Genomic DNA, 18,566 nt, shown 5'->3' on the forward strand with positions numbered 1-18,566 from the left:
GACCTACTTAGTATTTATGATATCTTGTGAGCTACTCATCAGCCCCAAATTCATTCTGATAATGTATGAGGCATAGAAGGGACAAACACCTGTATTAAACTTGAAATGTTCTGCTAGAAGGTCCTGTTTGAAATCATTTTTGATAGATACTGTGAACTGCGTGATCTGAAAGGTCTGTTTGAACTGCATGATCTGTATGTAAGGGGGGGGGGAGGGGAGGATTGGTACATGTAGTTACCATTGCAGGCTGTAGGTAAAATGTTTCTAATGTATGACACAAATACACCCGTGTACTGGTTCAAATTGAGGAAGCAGAATGCAATTGTAGGCTCCCCTGTTCTGTTTCACTGTTGACACTTATCTCAATATCCTAATTGCAAATATTGATGTTGTCATACGTCAAATTTAGTAAGTAATTATTCTCTTTGAAGACACTGTCCTGCCGAGCAAATATTTGTGTATATGTGACCACAAGGTACAGGTAGTACCCTGTATATTTTGTGAGTGTAGATCTATGTAACTTCGGGAATGGAAATCATAAAGAATTAAGGTACTGTATAAGTACTGTCCCTTGATAAGAAACAAAGTTTAAAAGACTTTTTAATCTTGGAGATAACTTCTGTGTTAGGAGGCAAGTTTTGATGTGCTTTTAAATTTGTGAATATCATTTGTGTCACAAACCTTATGAAAACAACTCTTATGCAAAACATAATGGCACTTATTGTATCTGGGATTGAGAGTTAGGTTCTGTTTATTGTGCCACCATGAGACACACACGTGTGACTCTTTATATGAGATATTCTCTCCACAACACAGAAATCCAGCTTTTAAAATCATATTATTTTACTTTTTTGTGTGATAAACTCAAACAATGTTTCACTGTACTTAATTTTGATCAAAATAATTGTACCTATACCTTCATATATGAGACAGAAATTTGTTTTGAATTGTAATGCATTGCCTGTGAAGAAAATTTTTCCCGTTTGTGTGTGTGTGTTTTTTTTTTTTTTTTTTTTTTTTTTTTTTTTTTTTGCAGTGCATACAATAGAACATAGTATGCCAACAAACTTGTCCAGCATAATTAGTAACTGTTGTGAAAGTGATTTCTAATGCAGTGATCTCGTGGTGGTCAACTTGAGCTCAGCCATTTGCAACCCGCCATAGTTCTGTTGGACGTTGCTCATTCGTATACATTCAGCATGATTTAGGAGGAGAAACATTGTTAGCCATATTGTACGACATATTTGTCATGCATGCCGAGTCATTTTTATTCACTGACACAGGCGCGGTGGAGCACCCCAATTATCTCGCAGAAATCCATCGGCAGCCGAGCCTCATTTGCATAAAGTAAACAACATGTACTCGCGTAGTTGAGAAAAAGTAAACAACTTCTCAAGCTAATAACAATTCAAGGAAACCTATTTTCGGATTAAAATTGAGTTAGTTTGAATTTGAAAACATGTCCGAATATGCACATATAACATATTAAAGGATTTGACAATGATAAAATGTGAAATTTTAGCGAAAACCTGGCGAGCAAAATTACCAAAAATATGCCTCGAAAATCATCCTAAAATTCACGAAGTGTGATTGCGGAACCAAAGCGCCATTCGAACAAAGTACACCGAAATTTATTTATCTGCTTGCATTTTAAATGTCATACCGTAATATTCCCGGCCATGGTTGTGTCGGAAAAAATCAGAAGGTGATGTCAAAAATGACACGAACGCAAAGCGTACAGGTCGGTCCCATGTATATATAATCGCGTGACTGTAGCGTTGCATGTCACAGCACACACAACGCTTTGCTGCATGCAGCGTGCGCGGCAGCAGCTCAGCAGTCACACCGCCGTGCCGTGCGACACTCAGCAAAATTGACTGCGTCACATGCAAACCAACAATGAGCACAAAATCCTGAATCTCACGTAACACGCATGCCCAATATTACGGGAAAAGAAATGACGTCATTTTCAATTGTTTCACTGACTACAATTTTCTATTCCAAACCCTGTAGAAACAAGTTGATTTCTCAAAAAGTACAGGTGGAACCAAGCGAAAACTTTCACCATATATGGATTGAGGCCTGATAAACTTATGTTGCCAATTTCGGTTACATTGGAGCCCGGCCATAGTCCAGTCGGAAAAAAACAGAGAGCATGTTTTGCGAGAGGTGATTTTCAAAACGCTTTAATATCTCAAGTTCTAGTGCAGCAAATTTCATAATTTTTTCATCAAAAGGAAGGTTTTTAAAAACTTAGATAGTGTGGGAAGTTTGAGTTTACTAGCGGCACGCATAGCGGCACAAGGAGAAGGTAAAGATTTGACTTTTTCATGCACACAGTTTCGGGCAGCCGTGGATGCCCGTTGGGAATTCAAATAGAACGGGGCGATAATGAGATGCAAATTGGGGTGCTCCACCGCGCCTGGACAAGCCCACAAACTGACATCTCCTTAACCCTTACCTTGCCAACATTTGCTCTGCATTATGATATGAACATTATTGCAAACAAATTGTACCTAGCGGCAATGCAAAGCAGACCCAGTGATAGTGTGTTACTGCAGCATTGTCAAAGGGCAAATCTACTTCTGCAGTGGGCATCTTGAAGTTCCATTGTTTGATGTTGTTATTACACAAGACTGAAGCGCTGTACCCAAAGTATATTTAGGACAAGTTCTTAATACATGTAGATGAAGTATTATATTTGTTTTGCCCTTTGCATTATAAAGAATTCTGTCTGGACTGGATGCGCATACCACATATTTAAACTTGTCACATTTTATGTTAATAATAGAATCTCATACTTCATAATGAATTTTTTGCTAAAATGCTAAATTTTGCCGTATTATATTGACAACCCAAAGAGGCAAATCGAGGCTGTGCTACATAAAGCTCTTTTCAATTATTGTAACATGCAGTATTAAAACCAGTCACCATAGTGAGTGCTGTGATCAGCCAATCAGCTGGAAAAAAAAAAAAAGATTTTTGTTGCCATAGTAATAGAAATTGTCTGAGTTGATGATAAATTTATATGTAGCACAGTGTTCTATAAGAACCCAAGAGGTGGCATACCTCTGCCTTTGTTTATGGGCGATGATGCCTAACCCATGATAATTGATGTACATTGTATATTGTGAAACAATATGCATGTATTTTAAAGTGTATATACTGTAGCTTCTTGTTTTTCTGTTTTATGTTCCATGGTCTAAGATTCACTTGATGTCCATTATGTATAAGACTGCATCATGTATAGTTATGTGGAGATGAGAAGAGATGAGTTTGAATGCCAGCTGAAATTAGGATACCTGCACATTACACAGATTTTGTCTTTAAATGTATTGTTTTGAAGAAAAAAAAAATGAAATGATATATGAAAGTGTATTGTTAACATAAACAGTATGAATGTCAACATGTTTTCATGTGTGGTATAAAGGGGTCAAAGGCTAAGCTTGGAAAAACTTAATGTCAAAACACATATAAAGTCTTAAACCAAACAAAACCAATTGGAACAGAGAAAAAAAAAAAGAAACAGACAAACATAATACATACATGAAGAATGGCTTCCTGATGAAAGCAATGTTGTGTGGAGTTAATGAAATTTTATATCACTGATCACCATTGCAGCATTTAACTATGTGTGCATTAAACTTCCCTCGTCTTCGCAAAATATCAAAATCTACAATTTGTGTAAATCTGCAATATTTATGTGCCAGTCATAGCAACTAACTATCATTATTATAACGGCACACTTTTCAAAGTACTTTCTGATGAGCGTAATTGTAATTAAATCTGTCATGCCTTTCGGCATATACTGAAAACATCAATATTTTCTCATGGTTAATTTTTTGTGCTGAGTGACTCAAAAACATAATTCGGGTTCTTGAATTTGTGCTGTACAATTGTCCACCCATTAGAAAGTTCCGATAAAATTGTGAAGATATGGATTACACTGTACAATGAATATTGTAGGGAAAATGATCACATGCATAGACTGTGATCAAGAAAAAAACAATAGTAGATAGTTTTCAAGATTGATAAAAAGGCAAAAAAGAGTGACAAAAGAACCGGATACTCCTTTGTGGATTTTTTTTTTCATTCACATTGTAGATGATATATTGAATGAGCTCACATGTAGATTTATCTTTGTTGTATCTCCTTCCACAAACAAAGCTTTCAGCCAAAAGACAAGCAACCAAATACTCTTCTCCAACATGTGGTAAATGTTTACTTTGGAGTAAAGTGATGTAGATTATTATTTGTCCAGTCGAAGTGTAACCTCCAAAATCCATTCTTTTTTTTTTTTTTAATAAGAATGTTGGAGTTTACTTTGAAGGCTTTTCCTGTGTTACACAGTTCATAGCTGCTCATGGAACATTTATGATTGTATGTTTACATGTTGACATTGTAAAGAGATTATTATTAATTTCCCAGTAATAATTGCAACTCCATGAAAGCATCTGTTTTCATGAAAATGTCTTCCATTAAAAAATAAACGCTATGATATGAACCCTAAATGGCAGTGTATTTGACTTGTCCAACATGAAAGCAGCTATTGTAATGCAGTGCACTCTTGTTATAACAAAGTCTTCGGGACCAGCAGTTTTCTTTTGATGTATCAAATTTTCGCTATAGCCGAACAGTATAGTGTGTAAAGATATACACATGTAGATGATAATTTTGGGACCTGAATTTCGACTTTGTTGTAACAAGAATTTCTTTATAACCATGTTCATTATAACAAGAGTGCACTGTACTGTAATTTTTGCAATCCTTATCCGATGTTCTTTATTCAGTGTAACACCAGAGAAGCAAAGTCACATTACACCTTAAACACAAATGACAAAAGAAATCATATTCTTCCACTGCAGTATTTTCAGTCCTTCAGCCATGTTTACTAAAGTTTATTGCCACTTTCACTGATGTGACCCTTTCAGAGGACAGTGCACCTCCAGTAAATGACAAAGTGACTGAAATAATACAAGTATTACACACAACATGTCTCAATAAATACATTACACTTTTGATATTCTGCACACATAATTACAGCTTTGTGCACTGATCTTTCACAATGCCAACCTCCGCATCTCTCAGATGGCAGTAAACATACATTACAAATGTTCTAGTCCTGTATATGCGTGTAAGGGATTGTGAAATGATGTTTTTGTAGCCTTTGTAGAGGGCTTATTTGAGGACATGTTTCTGCTATTACCATACATGTATTTTGATTTATATGCTGCTTTGTCAATTTGATTCAATTCAATCATGCTTGAACGCTACAATGCATTACAAACATTACATTTAGAGGAGTAAAGATTCTACTTTCTGAATGCTCGCAATAAAAAGGACAATCCAAGGTACTGTATGTTTCCATTCTTATTGCCAAGAAAAAAAGAAGTAAGAAAAAACAGGCAAAACTAGTATTCATATGCTGATGCTGGTTGCTTCCTTAGTGGAAATTAAAGTGGGCAGAAACTTGGCATGCTTGCAAAAACAAGGCTACATAGCAATCATTCTTAGTTCCAATGTCTGATAAAAGTAAATTTGTAATTTAGAAGCCATTAAGTATTTCACTAGCATAATAGCACATCCACACACAATGGTACACAGCATCACTCATCTAGGCATAATGTGCTGAAATGATAGTACAGGCCAGCCATGTTGTAACGGAACATGGATACAAGATTTCAATACTGCAAGAAGATTCTGTCGGTGTAGATTTTAACACACTTGTCTATGGCACAACTTGCTCAATTTAGTGAGCTACCTTCGTTCAGACACATGTAATTAGATTTCGTTAATAACAGAGAATATTACTGGTAAAACTCATTATTTCCCTTATTTTTCTCAATCAGTAGCAACAAAAGTGGAAACAACTTGAAGGGGGAGGGGATGCTCACTTCCACATACACAGTTAAAAGGAATTACAACCAGGTGCAAATCTCATGCACATATAACATGCACACAAACAACTCACACAAACATGCAGCGCACAATTCACCTCGTCTCGCTTGTAGTGGAGAGGTAACGCTCACTGTGCAGTGTACGTTAGTTTAACATCAGTAACAAGGAGAATACAGTTTACTACCTACCAAATTATGTACGTGGTCATAGAAAATGGTCAGACTGAATATGTTTGGTCATTCAGTGGATGCTTCCACTCCTCCAAGGATGATACATGTAGGAATTCCAAGAAAGCTTGCGATGGAAATTAGTGGAAGTTTCTCTCTTCCCACCCCTTTTTTTTTCACTAGCAGACCCACAAACATAGTGAATGGTCATACCATGTAGTAAGATGGTTTCAACCCTGGTAGCTTTCTTAACATTAAAATACTCTGTATTTGACGTAAAACATAACATGCTGTCAGTTTTCAAATATCAACAGTGCATGCCACAAATTTACTCATCACAATACTCTGTATTTGACGTAAAACATAACATGCTGTCAGTTTTCAAATACCAACAGTATATGCCACAAATTTACTCATCACAATACTCTGCATTTGACGTAAAAAATAACATGCTGTCAGTTTTCAAATACCAACAGTACATGCCACAAATTTACTCATCACAATACTCTGGATTCAACGTAAAACATAACATACTAAAACTAGAGAAGCACTCTGAGAGCGCAGACCTCCGCCAAGTAGCTACTTTCCACCATGATCTTGCTCTTCCATAGAGATCAGTGATTTCCACTCACTGAAAAATCGCCCGATTTCCCAATATAGAAGCCTTTGTTATGTCATAAAACCTCAGATGCGCGGAGCGCCTCTTCCCAGCAGAAACTAGAGCACGCACTTAAGTACGCGCATGAAAACCTCAAAAATGCGCAGCTTGAACTCCCAAGTTCATTGACCCTACCTGGCAAAATACCGAAAATCCTTTAAAAAATCCATAAAAATTTCCTGATCACTACCAAAATTTAATCATTTGTTTCTTGTGTCATTCTCAATCTTTCCTGTAAGTTTCATCCAAATCCGTGCACAACTTTTTGAGTTATTATGCACACGGACAAACTGACTAACTAACTAACAAACGAACAAACAAACCAACGGTAACGAAAACATAATCTCCTCCCTTGGCGGAGGTAATGATGACTCTGTCGCCTGCCAGTAGGGCTCAATGTGTGATGAAAGTCTGTAGTCCTACCTGTGTGTATCAATGTAGCAACCTATGGGGATCTATTTTAACGAGATTTCATTATACAAGAATACCCTGTACCCTCACACAATTGGGGCAGCCAACCTCTGCCAACATACTGATTCACAGCAAAAACATATTCTCAAGGCAAAAAAAACATTGTATGATTGATTTGAAAATAAGTACTGACGCAAGACAGACAACGGAAGATGAATAATTGCAATAGCTCACTTGAGCCTGTAGCTCAGTGGAGTGAACAATGGGCCCTCTTTACAATGGCTCATATTTGAAAGAGTATAAAAGCAATTATTGTCCTGGAACTTATAAAAATTTTATGGAGGGAATGCACCTTTGGAAAAAGAATATACAGAAACATCTAGGGATTGATTATTACCGACTGTTAATGTGTCAAAGGAGTCTTTTCCCCTTTCCAGAGTTCCCGCAGTTCTACCTTCAGGTCTAGGTCTCGCAGAGCGGCCTTGGCTTCGTCTGGGCACAGCCTCTGGGCCCCCCTGAGGAGTGGTTCAATCCCCAGCTGGATGAATGCCTCACTGTACTGGCGTGTCCTAGCCACGAGGTTTCGCACTGCCATGCAGGCTTGCTTCTGCGAAGAGTTGGTGGTGGAGAAAAAAAAATGTTAAAAGAAAAGAAAGGTCCATTCCTGAATCCTTACTTTAGTACTGCAAATCACTAATGTTTCAAATTCCAGGGCAATCATTATGAAGCCTGTATTAAATCAATGGTAGAAATATCTGTTGTTTTTTTTTTATGTATGTTGACATTATCCGACTTGTTAGATATCCTATGTTCCCACATACATATATTCTGTGCAAATACGATACAGTCAACCTCGCATATCTCAACGTCGGATTAGCCGAATATCGCTTAGCTCGAAGGCAAAATAAAAGTCCTGATTTTTCCTGGTGTATCCTGGTGTAGCCATGATAAAAATTATGGGCCACACATGCTCTGGTGGGATTCAAAAACCCATGACCTCTAGATTACTAGACATGCAACATATCCACTAGGCTGCCAAGCTTTTGCTGAATAGCCAATGACAATTCGAAAACATGCATATTCATTGAAATAGAAAATTCTCGTGACGAGTTGCTTTCACTCTACTGGATTGGCAAAGCGCCATTCATTGATGTAAACAAGAAGCGATTATTCAGTGTTTTGATTATTCAGCGTTTAGAGCAAAAGCCATCATACAAAACATGGGCATACACATTCGGGTGGGATTCAAACCTACAACCTAATTTTTGCCCTGTCTCTCTCACCTGCACACCGGCCTCTTCCCCATGAATCCCAAGGACCTGGACGAGAAGTTTGGCGCCCTCTGCCTCCATCACGGCAGTGCAGTTTGCTGGCTTTCGCAGCACGATGGCGGCTACTGCACCACACCCTGCCTCGCAGACCTACCCATCCACAGGACAACAGTAACAAATGACACATTAACAATGTAACACCATCATTTTTAACTCTTTATGTGCCACGTTCGCACGTCCGACTCAGTCGGCGGCGTGCCAACTTCGCATATTCTGCTCAACACACAAAGCCGCCAAAACCGATAGATAAATCGCTAATCCCGCGGTACAATGAAAGCTTTTCTCGCGCTTTTGTTCCTCTCACATACGGCTTGCATTCTATGTGGTGATTGACTATCAAGCAGTGTTCCCTGCTAGATTTGCGTGTACATTCTAAGTTTCATTCACGCTCTTATGTGCAAAAATCATGCCTTTACAGTAATGTAGCACCTGGTCATTCAAAAGAAAACTTGAAAATAGATTTGTTATACAATTTATATCTAAGCAAAGTTTGGCATTTCTCTCGTAACTTTGCTCACTATTATGTCCAGCTTAACAGAAATTTGTAGAAGTTATAAAAATCGGAAAAGCAGAATTCTTTCTCAAAGCATGAATACCTCCGTGTCTCAGAATAACGTGGCACACAGGGGGTTTCCACCATGGCACATAAAGAGTTAACAAAATAATGCAAACATAAATCTAACTAAGACTGCAAACTGCTATTTGTTTGTTTGTTTTTTACTGCTCTTCCACATAACTGAACATCCAAAGGAAGTTAAAGCAGACCTCCCTCAATGGGTTGAAACCATCATCGATAAAATCCTCCAATACACCCTCAGAAAATGGATAACGGTAGTGCTTACTTGAACATGTACGTGCTTAAATATAAGAATAAAGGTTTAAGAAGACACACATGGATTACACATTTTCTGGAATGACTGCTACAGACTCCAAAGTGCATTGCGATTATCTTCACCATGCTTGTGAAATGCTCAACTTGGGAGAAGTTATCTAGAATGCATATATTTTCCCCATCTGGGTATAATCAAAGAGAAAAGATATTCCCTCATCTGTACAGTATTGAGTTTAGTCATCATTCCACAGTCTCCCTATAATGTATGTCATCTGCTTTTTGTCCTGACCTGTGGTTGTCGGATGAACCTGGAGATTGCACCCAGAATGGTGGGGATTCCCCCAGCATTGACAATGGCAGTCTTGACCTCATCATTCCCAGCAATGGCCTTGACCAAAGCTAGCAGCTGCTTCACTACAAGCTTTATATAATATGGGGGAGGGGGAAAACACAATAATTGAGAGTAAAAAGAAATGCCCTTCAAATGAAAAACATGACCAATGATACTGAAAACTCCATTAACAGTTTAAATACAAGTCTCAAATAATCCTTCGAAATTCATGGTGTGTACATCTTCCACACTGCTCCTCATCTAACCTGAACTGAATTTCTCTTCATTCATGAGATAAAAACAAAACAAGACTGCCGGAACTTTTCATTAGAAGCAAGCTCCAACAATACAGTATGACATCAGAAAATATGGAGAAACTAGAAAGTAAGAAGAGCTCTTTAACAAGAACTAAATCACAGCAGTCCATTTTGTAATAATTTGTCAAGAGATATGAGGCTAAGACAAGACGGAAATTAGAATCATGGTACTCATTTTGATTTGTAATATTTTTCTTGAAAAGGGCAGCACACACAATGATTCAAGACATAGAATATTGTGAGCACAATCTTAGTCATAAAAGGATTAAACTTGTCATTTCTAACTTTGTATGACACCCAAATTGGAATATTAATGCATATTTTAGTGGCAGTCCAGAAGTGAAGCAAGTGTTTGCTTTATAGCAGTATACCTCTTGAAAGGTTTAGCTCACCTGACTGGCTTGGTCATCACCTAGAACAGCCAGGACCGCCTTGAGACCACCCAGATTGACAATTTCCTGGCAGAACTCGTTCCTGACTGACAGGCGGGCCAACGTGGCACAAAGGTCACCCACCACTCCCTGATCGTGCATACATGCTGCAAATAAATGGATGACATAATACATGTTCAAAGAAAATGATGATTAGATTACAGTCCTAGTTGATCAGGATAGCTCTGTCAATGTTTGAATTGCTTAGTGACATTGATTTCAAATTATCATCAACAGGATGTTACATTCTCATTCATCCTCAAACAGACAATGAATCTATGCTGCCACAAAAAAAAAGAGTAAATAAATAAATAAATAAATAAAAATGCAGCCGAAATATGCTGCAGCCTTTCGTGTACATGTGCAGCGTAGGGTTCCGTGCAAACCATAATGCACCTTTATGTGATGCTTGGTTCCTACTAACATATGATCTGCAATGCGTGCCACAATTGGCCATTAGTAGACCTATAGCCGATCATGGAATTTTTGTTTATATCTATGACAATTTGCGCCACAATTGAAATTGTTGTCTTAATTGTGAGGTAATTGTGGTGATTTTATCAGATCTGACAGTCATGGCAATTGCATTGATTGTAGACAATTTTTGAACAGTCCAAAGCTTTTCTACAATTAATGTGATTGCCACGACTGACCTCAAAATTTGATAAGATCTGATAAGATCACCACAATTACCCCACGATTAAGACCATGATTTCAAAAGTGGCATAAATTGTCATAGACATAAACAAAAATTCTATGATCCGCTACTAATGGTCAGTCATGGCGTACGTAGTGGATTGCATGACCGCGAGAACCCAGCACAAACAAGATCCGGTTCAAGCTTCACATTGCATATTCCATTAAAGATAATAAAAAGTTTTGGTACCTCAAAAGTTTCCCTGAATTTCCGTGTTTCAGGTTAAAGTACCTTTCAAATAACTAACACTGTGAGACTTACTCGCCCCAAAGTGCTCTCATTTCTTAGTAATCATGCAATTAACTGCGACCAGCAGCCCCATACGCATAGCGACCAGCAGCCCCATACGCATAGCGTAATGGGGCTTCGCATTGTAGCATTCAGGATCATGACAGATTTAGTATCGCGGATAAATATCAACTTAAAATCCAAAAAATTCTTCAATTTGAAGACTTACCAATTAAGTTGAAGTCTTGAAAACAGGCTTCGAGCAACGTTTGGTTCTGCCAATAGTCCCTTTCTGTTCGAATTGATGACTGAATGTGACTCTGTCGAGAGGACCTTGGGAGAGCTACATACACTGATTACTACGGCCAGCGCATACGCACACATCACATGCGAACAAATTTCAAATCCACGAATGGATAAGATGTTTGTGTGCGCATGCGCTGGCCATCAATTCAGTGTAGCTCTCCCAAGGTCCTCTCGACCAAGTCACATTCAGTCATCAATTCGAACAGAAAGGGACTATTAGCAGAATCAAACGTTGCTCGAAGCCTGTTTTCAAGACTTCAACTTAATTGGTAAGTCTTCAAATTGAAGAATTTTTTGGATTTTAAGTTGATATTTACCCGCGATACTAAATCTGTCATGATCCTGTAAGCTACAATGCGAAGCCCCATTTAGCTATGCGTATGGGGCTGCTGGTCGCAGTTAGCTACTCCGTATGCGTATGGGGCTGCACACTGCTGGTCGCAGTTTGAATATCATGCAATAATGGTTTTGTACAATACGTGTGCTACCTCGACTCGCCGCCGTACGGCGGCGGTTCTGGTACGAAACCATTATTGCATGATTACTAAGACATGAGAGCACTTTGGGGCGAGTAAGTCTCACAGTGTTAGTTATATGAAAGGTACTTTAACCTGAAACACAAACTAAGACAAGGAAATTTAGGGAAACTTTTGAGGTAATACCAAAACTTTATATTATCTTTAATAGTCAAGACTTTCTTCATACTTCACTCATTTTACTCTATATATCATTTTGAGATTCCTTTTATTACAACATCATATAGATCATCTTCACTGCTGATGGTAGTTTCCTTAAATTAAACAGAAATAGCACAGAGCTAAAAAACATTATACTTGAATGAATTTTGTTCTACATCCTGACAGAAGGCAAAGTTATGAGTGACTGTACAATCCGCGAAACAAAACAGCCTGAGAATTCTAGATCTGGAATTGTCAAAGTGCAACTAAATCAACTGCAATGCTCACTCTGCATCACTTCTAAAAGAAGTTTGAGGGCACCCTCCTCCACAATCATCTTGGCGTGATCGTGTGCCTTCCCGAACGGCACCCTGATGTCGTCGTCTACCACAAGAGTCCTGAATGTGGCGTCCACCTCTTTAACCACCTTCACGCTGTCCTTGTTTTCACTCAGTACCTTGATGAGTGTTCCAATCAGGTTCCTCTTCACGAACGTCTGCCGATTTGTCTCGTGCTTCACACACGCCAGCCTCACTGCCCGTACAGCCAGCTGCAATCTTTGCGATTGTGAATTTCCCTCCTCTGCCTCTACAGCTCTTTGCAAAACCCCCAACACGAAGTCCATTCCGTCCGACGTCATCAGGTCGGGCTGTCCGTTCAGGAGGGAACATAGACAGTCCAGGACTCGGCACTGGAAGTCCAGGTCTGCCTCAGCTAGTCGACACTGCACAAGGAGCAGCAGTGTCGGGTAGGCCTGATTGCCCGCAGCTTGAAGTCTGTGAGCCAGGTCCTTGTCACATTCAACTTTGAATGTGTCCAGGTGGGGCATAATAGCAGCTTTGGTCTCCTGTGCATCTCCGCCAGATGAGATGGCTTTTATGCCTTCCGCCAAACCATCCACAGCAAGGAGGATTGGATGCTTGCCTGGTGCTCCAGACTCATCATTACCTAACAGATGGGAGGTAAACAAGTAAACAGCTCACCACATTCACTTAAATGCAAAATTTGCACAAACAAACAGATCTCATCAATTTCACAGAATGTCATTGATGCTGGCCAAAAATTATCGCTAGCTACATGTAAAATTATCTGTATCAGTGCATAGGACATGCAGTCAGAATCCTTTGGTTTTCTACAGTAATACATTGCACCAAATAGCATGAACTTAAGATGGTAAAGATCATAAGTAACAAAATGAAACTACATAAATGATGACAACAATATGACCACAATAGCTGATCAGCTAAAATCTACAAAAACTTAGACTGCTGAAGTATCAAAATACCATCTTGTTGTTGTAACTGATTGGTTTATGCAGACCTCCCACCATTCTGACTGAAAAATAGAGATGGTTTGGCTCAAAAGCTGGAAAGAAAGAGCAGTTCCCAAAGGAATGCATAGTTAAAGGGAAAGGCTAGTAACTGATCAGTGGGAATCAGTGGAAATGCTTGGAGATGATTGTTCCAATCCTTATGGGATTCATTCAAGAGTTCATTGTATATCTATTGTTGTGTGAAAATGATTTGCTTCAGAATGGTCTCATATTCAAGTACTGTAAACGTGGAAATTTTCGCGGTGTTGAAATTTTCGCGCATTTCGCGCAACCAGAAACTAGCGCGAAAATAAAAACACGCGAATATTTTTGCTTGCCATCGTTCCTGTGCGTGATATCTTGATTCCGCGGAATTAAAAACACGCGAAACTCTTCTGACCCGGCCTAGCGCGAAAAATTAGTCGCGCGAAAATATCCACTTTTACAGTAATGTGCAGTTTAATGCTTCCAGGTTAGCGTCCCTGGTCAGTGACGGTGCATTAATCTGCACATTACTTGAATATGAGACCGTTCTGAAGCAAATCATTTTCACACAACAATAGATATACAATGAACTCTTGAATGAATCCCATAAGGATTGGAACAATCATCTCCCAGCATTTCCACTGATTCCCACTGATCAGTTACTAGCCTTCCCCTTTAAAAAAAAAAAAAAAAGAAAAAAAAAAGAAAAGAAAAGGAAACTTCTACTGAAACAAGGAAAAGTAGAAATTTCGCGGTGCGTAATATATGTCCCCGCCGGAAGTAGCATTTAGTAGCACAATGTACAATATAGGTAAAAAGATGAAGGTCAAAGGTCAAAGAAGTCAAAGGTCAAAATTCTACGTAGAAGTTTTGAAGCCCACACCTAGTGCCATCACATAAAGCAAACGGAATCGAAATCGGGTTAGAAATGGCGAAGGAGTAGCATTTTGTAGCCAATGTACAATATAGGTAAAAAAATCAAGGTCAAAGAAGTCAAAGGTCAAAATTCTGTGTAGAAGTTTTGAAGCCCTCACCTAGTGCCATCACTTAAAGCAAACGGAATTGAAATCGGGTTACAAATGGCAAAGGAGTAGCATTTTGTAGCAAAATGTACAATATAGGTCAAAAATCAAGGTCAAAGGTCAAAGAAGTCAAAGGTCAAAATTCTGTGTAGAAGTTTTGAAGCCCTCACCTAGTGCCATCACATAAAGCAAACGGAATCAAAATGGGGTTAGAAATGGCGAAGGAGTAGCATTTTGTAGGCAATGTACAATATAGGTCAAAAATCAAGGTCAAAGGTCAAAGAAGTCAAAGGTCAAAATTCTGTGTAGAAGTTTTGAAGCCCTCACCTAGTGCCATCATATAAAGCAAACGGAATTGAAATCGGGTTACAAATAGCGAAGGAGTAGCATTTTGTAGCAAAATGTACAATATAGGTCAAAAATCAAGGTCAAAGGTCAAAGAAGTCAAAGGTCAAAATTCTGTGTAGAAGTTTTGAAGCCCTCACCTAGTGCCATCATATAAAGCAAACGGAATCAAAATCGGGTTAGAAATGGCGAAGGAGTAGCATTTTGAAGCAAAATGTACAATATAGGTCAAAGGTCAAGGTCAAAGGTCACAATTGAAATTCTGTATAGAAGTTTCAAAGCTCCCATGTAGTGCTATCATATAAAGCAAACAGAATCAAAATTGGGTTAGAAATGGCAAAGGAGTAGCATTTTGAACATTTTGATCACACACGGACGCACACACGGACGGACACACGGACGCACGGACGGACACACACACGTACGGAGCCCGTTTCATAGTCCCCTGCTCGAACTCTTTCGGCAGGGACAACAAGAGCTGTGAATGTCCAAGATTAAAAAAATTCTTTCCTCCAAATTCAGAATGGTCGTCTGGTTTATGAATGACCCTCTTGGTCACATTACTATAACTGCTGCTCAGTTGCCTCATAAAAAGAAACAAAATTATTTTTCATCTGTATTCTATTTCTTCCATTAATGTTATCCCCTCTACATAGGAAGATATCATTGTAAGTTGGGCAAAGGCATATATTCTTCCTGTAAAATTTAGCATAACTGGGCACCAAAATTTACTGTCTATACTATTGAACACAATTCTTCTATGAGCAACTACTTTTTTTCAACTTTCATCATGTCTCTGATTTTTGTTCCTGATAATTTTTTTTTTCTTTGTTTTCATCACTCACAACTGCAAAATTGACAATTTCTACACAGGTAGTCATACCAATATGAATGTCCTTGATGATATTTGCCAGATTCACACCCTGTGATTCAAACTGTTGAACTGCATCTTGAACTGCCTCCTCGCTACTCATCTCAAACTCCTCCATGTTCTCCTTCACGACTGCATCAAACGTTTCCTGGGTGATCTGTTTAGAAGCCATTTTGGCTAGGTGAGAGAAAGATAGCAATTTTTTAGCTCAATGTACAGAACGCATGCAATTTACACTATGATAAGTTACACTACCATCAAAAGTAAAATCCTGGCACCTTCTGTATACAAAAAACAACAACAACAACAACAACAAAGAAATCACAGAAAATCACAACTAACATCTAAAACACTAGAGTCCACAGTTTTGGTTGACTAAAATATTGCATTACCAATCTGGAGCTGGATACCTGATTTTTGTTGTCTAAATCTAAAACAAATTCTGATAATGCCAGTAATGGATTTCACATTGTTATGCAAGTGGATTCTATTTCTAGCAAAATTATCTCAACCCCTAACTTAACCCCGGGGCACTCCGTAACACACATGTTCGGGCTGGTCGCAGTTACCCTTAACTAAACACATATTACGCCGAGGTGTAACTTGACTCGAGTGCACATGAAGCCGGCGGTGGTGCATAATATGTACATGTAAAATTTTAATAGCCTGTAGACTACCGTAGATTAGATAATGCCGAGATTTTTCTCCTCACTTAACCCGACCAGACGCTGTGCGAAGCACGGGCTGTGTATCAATTATATAGTTATTCCTCACTGGAAAAATCTCTTTGGATAACAGTCAGTCCGCAGCACGTATGCTAATGAGCCGATCCGGCAAGATTTATTCAGCACTCTCGTTGACGATCTTTGCGTTCGAAAGGTGTCTCGTCGTGCGAGATTTTGCGAGACTTTGATAGGGCTATGGTTTTCACAGTGTAGCGACTTGTACATACATTCGTCATGGCTACAAGTCACGGTAAATTGTTCTCCAGACTTTGATCTTTATTTTGATACTAAATTTGCGTATAACATCGGATCTTATCATGACTATATAATCAGTTGAATTTGCGTAAATTTTACCTGCTTTTCACGGAAGATTTTGTCGTCTAAAGTTCTTTTTTGGTTCCTGACCGGATTAAGAAACTGTTGTTTCTGATTTTGGCTTTTTCGTAGAGAGGAAACTTAGATGCTCATCATATATTGGAGTCAAGGAGACGCAAGCATGATTTATACTAGTTTTTCCGTTTTGTAATGTCTGTAAAATTCACTCCTAAGCCGGAAGTACATGTATGCTCCACACAAAGTGTACAGTGGCGCGAGAGAGCTCTCTCATTGGACAGTGCTTGCATCCAGCACTTGACTTGAACTACAACCGTGCCAAGAAACCGCAAGTGGCATGAAACCGTTATGTAGCAGCGTAATAACGTAATGCAAGCGCTGAATGCAAGCGCTGTCCAATGAGAGAGCTTACTCTTGAGAATGCACGGTTTCAAGCTGATCAGCACTGACATCGATGTATATTTTACTGGTTCCTGACCGGATTAAGCAACAAATTGTCAAGATATTTACATGGATACAAAGATTTGGAGATGGACTACCAAATAAAGCATTTTCATCGAGACGCAAAGTGAATTTGGTATTTTTTGAACATCTTGAACGTGTACTGCACAAATTACTTTTTTCATCATTTTTCAAGCTCAAATTACGCTATGAATGATGATATTTTTCATTTACAATAATTTGAGTAACATGTGATGATAGTTTACATATTTTCCTTGAATTTGATACCAAATTTGTGAACATAAGGTGTATTTTTGTTGCCGAAAGCCCAAGGATAAAATCCCCTTACACAGCTCATTACATATGCAAGCCTAGAGCGGGCTTGCATACGAGTTGAATAAATACGAGCGAATTATCGGGTGCTGCGGACTGACTGATATAAGTGATAATGCATGTGGATAGGCACATGCACCATTCATGCAGTGCAGTGCATTTACGTGCAGTGCTGCCATGCACCACACCGATAACTTTTCAGGATCTTTTCTTTTAAATAATGCTACAGTTAGACTAAGTGTGATGTAGCCACAATGGTGACTCTCCTCAGCTCAAATTGATTTAGTGGAAAAAACAAAATCTAAAATTTAGGCCTATCCTACAACACAATAAGCAACGTACGGGACTGTACAAACGGAGTTTCTTTTTTAGCCGACTGAACTCGGGTATCCCACATAAAAAGTTTACATGCATACTGATCATCGGGTACCAAACATTAGTTCTGTAGTTCGTCTCAAATAACATGAGCAGGATTGCCCAATTGAGCCTTGATATTCTTTACAGTAGGCTACTCACTAGATGTTGAATTGTGCCGTGTGTACAGTAAGCTCCTTCTGGGCACGGTAGTTTTTACGTTGTCATGCACTCTGCTGTATTTGGTGCATTAGCAGAGTACAATTCAATACAATACGCTGTCTGCTTGACTCTTTTTAGCTGGGCGCTTGCCTCGCTGCCTGACAGGGAGCAAAATACGTGTGAAGTTAACGACGAAATATTCAAGTAAACTGATTTTGTATGGTGGTCTTCACGCGCATCGCAAGAGGAAGGAAAAGTGAATTGGATACTGGATTGAGTCTACCCGGCAACTGAAAAAAAAAAAAACACAAACAAACAAATTAGCCCAAATTAAGATAAAACATGATGCTACCAACAAAAATAGCTAATCATTTCAAAAGTCTCGAGCTCCTGGAGTGT

General features: G+C 38.8%; 1 protein-coding gene across 1 annotated transcript; it reads right to left on the reverse strand.

Moving 5' to 3' along the window:
- Positions 1 to 4,862: 4,862 nt before the first annotated feature.
- LOC140230767 (armadillo repeat-containing protein 6-like) lies at positions 4,863 to 18,226 on the reverse strand. The gene is made up of 7 exons (XM_072310906.1): positions 18,168 to 18,226; positions 15,832 to 15,996; positions 12,573 to 13,232; positions 10,338 to 10,483; positions 9,587 to 9,718; positions 8,418 to 8,555; positions 4,863 to 7,741 (listed from the first exon to the last, which is right to left on the reverse strand). Exons 2-7 carry the CDS (start codon positions 15,989 to 15,991, stop codon positions 7,538 to 7,540), a joined length of 1,440 nt encoding a protein of 479 aa, XP_072167007.1. The 5' UTR covers positions 15,992 to 15,996; positions 18,168 to 18,226; the 3' UTR covers positions 4,863 to 7,537.
- Between the last annotated feature and the right edge of the window lie 340 nt (positions 18,227 to 18,566).

The sequence above is a fragment of the Diadema setosum genome, chromosome 7 (genome assembly GCF_964275005.1).
Source record: "Diadema setosum chromosome 7, eeDiaSeto1, whole genome shotgun sequence".
In the NCBI taxonomy this organism is placed as follows: Eukaryota; Metazoa; Echinodermata; class Echinoidea; order Diadematoida; family Diadematidae; genus Diadema; species Diadema setosum.